The 9,817-nt window shown below is 35.2% G+C and overlaps 1 protein-coding gene across 1 annotated transcript; it reads left to right on the forward strand.

Moving 5' to 3' along the window:
• The first annotated feature begins 245 nt into the window (after nucleotides 1-245).
• LOC128173293 (uncharacterized) lies at nucleotides 246-2,128 on the forward strand. The gene is made up of 2 exons (XM_052839009.1): nucleotides 246-1,772; nucleotides 2,096-2,128. The coding sequence occupies exon 1, from the start codon at nucleotides 246-248 to the stop codon at nucleotides 1,392-1,394; it is 1,149 nt and encodes a 382-aa protein (XP_052694969.1). The 3' UTR covers nucleotides 1,395-1,772; nucleotides 2,096-2,128.
• Nucleotides 2,129-9,817: the final 7,689 nt, after the last annotated feature.

The following is a 9,817-nucleotide window of genomic DNA, read 5'->3' on the forward strand; positions in this document are numbered from 1 at the left end:
GCACCAATTTTTGCAGCAATATTATTAAAGAATTATGTTCTATTTTAGGCATCTACAAATCCAGAACCACTCCATACCACAAAATGGGTAATGGCATCACAGAAAGATTTAATAGATCTTTACTTTCTATGTTAGGTACTTAAGAAAATTCTCAGAAAGCAAACTGGAAAATTCATATTAACACTTTAGTTCATACATACAACTCTACGGTCAATGACACTACAGGATTCTCACCATTTTTTCTCATGTTCGGGAGAGAGCCAAAGTTACCTGTAGATGTCATCTTTGGATTGTCTAGAACGTATGATGATTACAAGTGTACAACCAAGTACATAGAGAAGATGAAGCTGCGCTTGCAGGAAGCATATAGGCAAGCAAGGACAGCTACCAAAGCTTCCCAGAACAGACAGAAATCCAATTATGACCTAAGAGCCAGAGCAGCTACATTAGGAATTGGTGACAGGGTCCTTGTTAGAATAGTGTCATACGACGGGAAACACAAGATAGCGGACAAGTGGGAAGACAACCCATATATCATTATTTCCCAACCAAAGGAGGACATCCCTGTATCCAAAGTAAGGCGAGAGGATGGAGAAGGTCGTTGCAAGGTTCTACATAGGAATATAGTATTACCTATTGGAACTAAGTTTCCAATAGCTAGATCGACACCTCCAAAGCCAAAGCCGAGAAAAGGGAAGGAGCAAAGAAAGGACAAAGATGATATTTCAGAGGAAGATAGTGAATTTTCTTTTGCAGGTTACCGTGTAATGCGAAGAAATTCCCCACAGAATTCCACTAGTCAACATGATGACGATCATGCTTGGACTAGAGAAGCTTCAGATGCTGATTCAGAAGAGGACACTCTTCACCAGTATGTGCCTGAGGATCAGCCTGAGGAAGAGGAAGATAAAGAACCTTCGATAGCAGATGATGAGACTTCCAAAGCAGATGATGAGACTTCCATAGCAGATGATGAGAATTCCATAGCAGATGATGAGATTTCTACAGTAGATGATGAGATTCCCATAGCAGATGAAGAGACTTTCATCGCAGATGAGGATCATTCCATTGCTGATGATGAACCACAACTAGATATAGAGAGACCAGTTCCCGCTCCAAGGAGGTCAGGAAGAGAGAGAAAAGCGCCCGACTGGACCAAAGATTATGTGATGATGACACAAGATAAGCCAGACTGGTTACAGCGAGCAACATTTCTAAGAGAGATTATGAAGGATGGACATTTTGATAATGTGAACTCTAGTGTATACCAGATGGCCATGTTGAACATTGTTTCATCATTGCAGTTAGTCAATTTTAAAAACATGTATATATTCTGTTTTTATGCCGTTTTATGCTATATTTCTCCGTTGAATGACGCGGACGTCATTCCATAACCGGGGGGAGATTGTAATAGTATGAATATTATGAATATCGTATTATTTGAGTACATAGATTAAGTATATAGATTTTAAGATAAAACCAACCAAATCTGACACACATTTTAAATACACACCACACACACATAGATCCACCCTGTACCTTTACACACCTGTATATATACCCCAGGGGCATTGATTTGGTAAACATTTGTGTGCATGAGTTTTATTGGTCAGATATTTGTTAGGGTTGTTGTGGTTGGTTTGTTGATCTGATTATGATATTTTGCCGCCAAGTTTTGTCAATCTTTGTTTGGTCAGCCAGAGGGTAGCAGTTATATAGAATAAGGCCTACAGTACATCATTAAGTCTGACAACAGACTATTTCTCTTTCTGGTAAGTAACATATTAACTAATATTCCATGTATTACAATATTATTAACATGTACTTTTCTATAATTTAGCAAATTAGTAATTTCTCATGAAGCACTTTAACTAATTAGAATGAATGAGTGTCATGAAAGAGTATTATAGATTTATTTAGTAGATATTGATTATAAAGTCAATATTTGTTTCTTATTCAAAGGAGTAACTGATTTTCTAATCAGTTTACAAAGTGTTTTTATGATGATCAAATATTTGGTCTAATTGTTCAAAATGAGCAATGTAAATGTTTTTAATTAAATAGTATTTTTAGTATTCTGTTAAATGAATTACAGATATATAAACCATTATACACTCATCATTACATGAATACAGGAAGCTTATTCCCATAGAATGGTGAGACAATTTCTTATGAATAATGTGTCTATTATATTTTTAATTGCAACCTATTTTTATGATTATTATGGGAGAAATTACATTGAAATTGTAAGAGTGACCTCCCTTTAATTGCTTTATGTAAATATGATATCGCTATGATATTATGTGATAATTCGAATGTAGATGGAAATTAAGTTAATTATCATAGCATGAGGATTATTGTTTTATATTTGCAGGGCTCTCTATCATTTAATTTCATTGTCACTGTGTCCACAATAAATATTCGAACCCTCAACAGGCGTTATTGCCTGACGTCATGACGTCAGGCATATCTAAGGTTTAAAAGTTGCAATCTCCGAAACAGTGCAGACAATGGGACAAGCAATATCATGATATTTAACAAAAAAGATTAACCGATGCATGTTTAAGATGTCAGCATTCACATTCACAACTGATGAAAATGTTATATGGCATGTAATAACAACAGCGAGCAAGAGTTTTCAAGTAAAAGGGACGTTCACCATGCAGTACACGTGTGTAATCCTGATTTAAAAATAGATCAGCATTCCACCATATTTGAACGGTGAGAAAGGGGAAGGGGGTCATCGCAACAAGTTGTAACATATTGTCTATTACGGTACAATGTAAACAATTATTGGTGTTGGGTTATCATTATTACAAGAGAGTCATCAGTTTGGATTAAAACAAATATATATTTATACAACTGGAGGAACTAAATCGCCAAAGCGGGGTGTGACCCAATTTTCGTTCAGGTGGGCAATTTCATTATTCTTGAAAAGGGATCTTAACTCGCATGTCTTGCTAAAGGTACATTACTACATTTAACAATTTCTAATCAAATGTGTTTCTTAATTCGATAGATTTCTTCCAAAACATCCGAACCAAAGTATAATATACATGTATATAGCTGTTACAAAACAAATGTCAAAAATTCATCTGACCCCCTTCCCATGGCTCTCGGTAATAGCAGGATTTCGCGCCATAATGTCTCATTCATAGTTTTTGCGCGCAAGTTGACGAGTCCGTTCATTAGGATCATGCGAATACCCCAGAGCACACCATGTGTTTACATCACAGGTACGTAGAATCGGGAGTTGGGCTGAGGGAGGCTGCTTCCCCCTCCCCACTTTTTTGGCAGCTGGCACTTTTCTTAACTCTATAGGATAAAGGGAAATGTCATGGATTTGCCCCCCCCCCCCCCCCTCCACTTTTGTAGGAGCATGCAATAAATGAAACTGCAAAAAAGGAAGTGTAATTGAATTGAATATACAGTTAGGTTTTTTTTCATGAATTTGAGAATTCACCCTTTTTTAATTGCTTGTCAAGATAATTTTGATTAAGCTGCCCACACACATTCAAAATCAAAACGTGTTTGTATACCCTTTCATATTTCATATGGTTGGAAATTTTTAAAAATGCCTTTCAGTTGATTACGCATCTTAATTAATATAACAAATACATGTACAATTAAAAAAAACCCGACTATTTACTCTCCAGCTTTCAAGCTTACATAAACTTATATGATATGTGTACATTCCTAAAAAATGAATTAATAAAATAAATGAATTTCAATTTATATAGATATTTACATGTTCTAGATCGAGGAAAAGACTGACATTTCGTCCTTAATTTGCACGTTCCGTTTATAAATTTATGATCAGCAGCGAAAATTAAAATTCATTTCTGATACGATAGCCTAATTGATACATGCATGCTTCTATTGAATAATTTTGTTACGTCAGGCAAGCTATTTGGAAAGCTATTATTTGTTTATTATAAGTAAAACCTGTAACAGTTAAGAAAATAGTGTAATGTTCAATGTAAAATTAACTCGTTCCAAAAATAAGTGGTAAGTCGTACTTGAACACATTCGGATTTTTTTCTGAAGTCGTTCTTGAAATCAAATTTTTTTTGTTAATTCGTACTTTAAATCATTCGGATTTTTTTAAGTTGTACCAAGAATAATTCAATTTTTTTCATCTTTTTATTTAAGTTACTCTTGTTATTGGTTTAAGAGCTCTGCTTTTACAGGAACTCCCAACTTTACTTCCGACATTAACGGAAGACCCACTCGTTGCTTTGCAACGAGCTTTGCTCTAGTTTTTATTATAATTATCATCTGCGTCTGATACCAATAGGGTTCAAAAATTAATTCTTCCGAAAAATTTGATTCCGCGTTCCTGGTTGAGAAAAGTCTCAAGTTCAAAGTTAAATTAACTCGTACCAAAAATAATTCGATAATAACTAATTCGTTCTTTAACATATTCTAGTTTGGTAAGTCTTTCTTGAATTTGTTCTGTTTTGTTAATTAATGATTAGGATTTTGTTTAGTCGTACTAAGTAATAATCGATTTTTTAAGCTTTTGCTATTGGTTTAAATATTGTGCATCTTTTTAAAAACTTCTATCTTTACTTTCTAATATTAACGTAAGAACCAAAAGAGATAGACATTTATTATATTTATCTATCATTTTTTAGAATCTAAAGCCTTTTGTGCTTGAGAATTCAGAACCAAGAATCATTACGTCAAGGTTTTCCCCAACCGGGAAAACTACGAAGTTTTACGCCCCTTGTATTATGGAAGGGAAAATTTGTACTATTGGTACATTCAAGCTAGAGGCTAGTAAAAAGCTTACAAAAGGCAGTCCTTTGAAAGTGATCAAGGGATATGTCTCCAAACGATACGCAGTAGAAATTAAAAACGACACCCTGGTAAGATTAACTAAAAAAACAATCTCTCTCTCTCCCTCTCTCTATCTATCTATCTATAAAACATAATTGTATAGCATAATAATTATATATATTATTTAAGTATATTTTGCAAAAATATTATTTTCTACATGATTTTTGTGTTTATAATTTTTTTGATCAATTCTTTATTACGATACTTTAAAATAATACTCTGTTGAATAATTGTTTCTGATATATCCCCACAATCAGTTAAGCTCTAAACACATAAATGACTTGCCTTCTGACACTTTGTTTTTAATTTACAAAAAATATAGCTTATGCAATCATGTGATAGATCTGATGAAGAGGAAGTAATCATCACGGACTTTTACAGACCAAAGGTCCTAACTTTCCTAGAGGCATCGTCTTTGCCCTTTAATACCCGATTATCCATAGGGCCCGTTTTTGTGGATTATGTAAGTTTATCTTTTTCTGTTTTACCTCTAATAAAAACTCTTAAAGCTAAAATTTAAAGGCCGTTGCAAAATTATATATATATATATATATATATATATATATATATATATATATATATATATACACAATTTTGCAGCGTCCTTTAAATTTTAGCTTTAAGAGTTTTTATTTACTAAAAATGAAAGTAGTTTTTAATGCTTACATAGGTACATAATACAATACATACTTTTTATATATTTTTTTTAAATAAAAGTTTATTTCTTTAATCAGATTACATAAATATCAGTAGCTAAATTATTGCTAACTGTTTCAAGTATTGCTTGTACTTCTAATTTTAATTCATGAAATAACCTTGCAGATCGGAGACGTTGCCAAGATATAACTAAATCTCGCAGGGAGATTCAGATTTCCTCAGAAAACCGGACCGCGAACCTAACACTCTGGGGAACGATCGCAGAAGACTCATGTATCGAAGCGGAATCAACTTATAACATCATTGCCATTAAGGCAGCAAATGAATTCCGAGGTTAACTGGCCTTCAACTCCACCCCCTCTACTATATTTGAAGTAATTGTTCTTCTAACATTATATATATATATATATATATATATATATATATATATATATATATATATATATATATATATATATAATGGTTATCCATATATAAAGAAATAAAGAATTTCTTTATTAGATTCCAGAAGTTTCCATAAAGCTTTTAAATACATTGGAGAAATCAATTAGGTACAAGAATGGCACCAAACAACCCTTGATTACATCATGCAAGGTATGAAATAAAGCCAGTATCAGTAGTAAAAAAAATAATTTTCAGATGAAAAATTTGATCATTTTTCTGTTTTAAACTTTTAAATGTTTAGATTTGATGCCACTTTTTTATGGGTGTTGCTAAAACGGGGAACGGAAAACGGAACTGAAAGCGGAACGGAATGGAAAATATCATCACGTTTATCGTTTAAAAAGGGTATAGACTGGCCAGAAACGATTTACTTTGTATCTTTTATTTATATCTAATGAATGATTATCAACATGTTGCTATCGTATTAATATTCATATTGTTACACGCAATAATTGAACCCAATCGAATGATTTCTTATCAGTTTATTCCATGTGTGTATCAATGCGAGGTTGAACAAAGACTGACAGAATTTCTTATACAATATCTTTTAAATAGAAATAAAATGTCAAATTCCCACGGACAGGACGGAGGTAATTAAAAGTTAAAACAGAGATTAATGTGAAAATGCCTAGCCTGTTTATAATCTAAAATTTAATTGGAACCAATTCTGCCAAGTCTCACGATTTGAGCGATAAGGTGTGAAAGTTAGCGGGGAGAACTGTCAAAGCCTCTCCCCCATTCATAATTTACATCATTTGCTGACCTTACAAGAATTTGTAGAAGTCTTACTGCAATGAAATTAAGGTTACAATTTACTCTTAACACCTCCGTCCTTAAGATAAAAATTTAACTAGAAAAGTTGAATTTTTTCAAAATTAAAATTGTAAGGGTAATTAAAATTAGGAAATAATACATTTCAAAACAATAAAATTCACTGTTTTACATTGAACAAAAATTGTCCATTAACAATCCATTAACAGATTACAGTCCAGAAGTCACAAATTATATTCAATGTAAAAGCAATAGTTTACAGTCCATATTTTTCAAATTCACTGTCACTATTCATAATGCACTCGGATAGTTAGTTTATATACGCGATAAACTGTCTGCATTTTGATTTTTAGTGCCTCTGCGGTATCTTACTTCAAAATCAAACGGTTGTAATGAAAGGGCCCAGCGTAAGAGTCTTTGATTTCTGTCTTTCATGCGATGAAGCCAGCTTAGTGGATTATGGTCTGTCTCCACAAAGAACTTCCTGCCGTCCAGGTAATAGGAGAAAGATCCGATGGCCCAAACAATTGCCAAAAGTTCCTTTTCAATTGTTGAATAGTTTTGTTCTCGCGGCAATAGTTTTCTACTGATGTAGGATACTGGATGGTCACCATCTATCATTCCTTGGCTGAGAACGGCTCCTATTGCGTATTGACTTGCATCAGTTTGGACAATAAATGGGTTTTCAAATTTTGGTGTAATTAGGACTGGTGCTGTCATCAAGGCCTCCTTCAAGAGTTTGAATGCCGTCACTTGTTCCGAGTTCCACTTTAATTTTGTCGGTTCAGATTTCTTCAGCATGTTGGTTAGCAATACGGAAATTTCGGCGTATTTCGCTATGTATGCACGGTAGTAGCCCGTCAATCCCCAAGAACGACTTCAGGTTTTTCTTCGTCACCGGAAGAGGAAAGTCCTGAATCGCCTGTACTTTAGATGGATCTGGTGTAACGCTTCCATTCCCGACAATGTGTCCCAGACATTTCAATTGTGTATCTCCTATCTTACACTTTGAAGGGCGAACGGTCAAGTTAGCTTCCTGCAATTTCTTGACAACATTCTCGATATCCTCAAGGTGAGATTCCCAGGAATCTGAGAAAATCACTATATCATCAGAATATGTAACAACATTTTTCTCGTCATGTAACACCTTGTCCATTAGGCGTATGAATGTTGCAGGTGAGGTTTTCATTCCAAATGGCATAACTAAAAATTCGTAGTCCATATGGGGTCACGAAGGCTGATTTTTCTCTGGAATCTTCTGACAACGGAACTTGCCAGTATCCCTTGGTCAGATCGAAATGACTTAGAAATTTGGCATTTCAAACTTTTTCCAGGATGTCGCTGATTCTTGGGACTGGGTATGCATCTGACACTGTTATTTCCTTGAGTTTTCGGTAGTCAATGCAGATTCTGATAGTTCCATCTGGTTTGTTTACAAGAACAACTGGCGAACTCCAAGGGCTATTTGATGGTTGAATTTGTCCCTGCTTCAACATTTCTTCGATTGCGTCCTTCACGGCTGCTTGTTTTGCTTCAGGAATTCTATATGGTCTTTGAAATATTGGTGTTTCTGTTGTTGTTCTGATGCTATGTTCCGTCAGGGTACAATGACCAGGTTTGTTGGTGAAAACATTTTCATATTTCAAGAATATTTTGCGGACTTCCTGTTTTTGACAATGGTCTAAATTTTCGCCAAAGTTTAAATCACTTATGGTTTCGTTGTTTTCAGTGCATGGAGTCGCTTCTTCTAGTCCATCAGTGTCTTATGTTTTCTCAGCAACAAAGAGTATGGATCTTTTGTACTCTCTCAAAAGGTTTATATGGTACACTGCCACTCCGCGGCGTCCTCCTACGTTGACTTTGTAATTGACATCATTGATGCGTTCTGTCACACGGTAGGGTCCTTTCCACTGAGCCTCCATTCGTGATGATTCTGATGGTAACAGGATGAGAACTTCATCTCCAGGTTGGAATTCTCGCCTTGACGCTGTTTTGTCATACCATTTTTTAACGAATTCCTTCCTTTTTGTCAGATTTTCTTTTACCACTGACGTAACGTCCTGTAACCTTTGTCGAATCTTGATTATGTGCTCGATGGTTGCCATTTGGATTTATTCTTCTCCTGCCATAAATTCTTTTATTACTTCCGTTGGTCCTCTGATTGGCCACCCGTAAAGTAGGTCAAATGGTGCGAATCCCGTCTGCTGATGAGGGACTTCGCGGTACGCAAACAATGCATATGGGAGTAGAGTATCCCACTCTAGCTCCTCAGTAGTGCAAAGCTTCTTTAATATCGATTTCAATGTCCCATTGAAACGTTCAGTTTTTCCATTTGCTTGAGGATGATATGGTGAAGTTGTCACTCCCTTCACTTTCAACAATGTGAATAACTCCTTGATGAGTTTACTCGTAAAGTTAGTTCCTTGATCAGTCAAGATAACTTTCGGAATGCCTACCCGGCTAAAGAGTTCAATGAGAGCGTTTGCCACACTCTCAGCATCACAGCTTTTCAATGCGAATGCTTCTGGGTAACGCGTTGCGTCATCAACAATGGTGAGAATGAATCTGTTTCCTTTCTTTGTTTTAGCCAAAGGGCCTACGATATCCATTGATATTTTGAAAAACGGAGTAGATATAATTGGCGTATTGATCATTGGGACTTTCACATTGGTTCTTTTTGCCACTTTCTGACATACGTCACATGAAGAACAGTAATCGCTGATTTCATGGAACATCCCTGGCCAATAGAAAGATTTCAAAATGCGTTCTTTTGTTTTCTCTGTTCCAAGGTGTCCTGCAAGTGGTTGGTTGTGTGCAAGTTTTATGATCGATTGTCGGAGAGTTTTTGGTAGGACAATTTGATATCCCTGCTTTTGTTGGTTTGCTGATGTCCATTTTCGTTTTAAGATTCCATTTTCCCAATAAAATGCGAGTGGTATTGTGCAGGCTGTTTCTGTCGATACAGCCTTATCCCGACATGATTTAAACTTTGGGTCATTCCTCTGAAGTTCTGCAAGTTTTTCTGCATCGATTCCATGTAGGTTCTCAATGTTTACAGTCTCTGTTGTTTCACTGTCCTTAATTGCTTCAATCTCTTTTGGTT

Source organism: Crassostrea angulata, chromosome 2, assembly GCF_025612915.1.
Source record: "Crassostrea angulata isolate pt1a10 chromosome 2, ASM2561291v2, whole genome shotgun sequence".
Classification (NCBI taxonomy): Eukaryota; Metazoa; Mollusca; class Bivalvia; order Ostreida; family Ostreidae; genus Magallana; species Magallana angulata.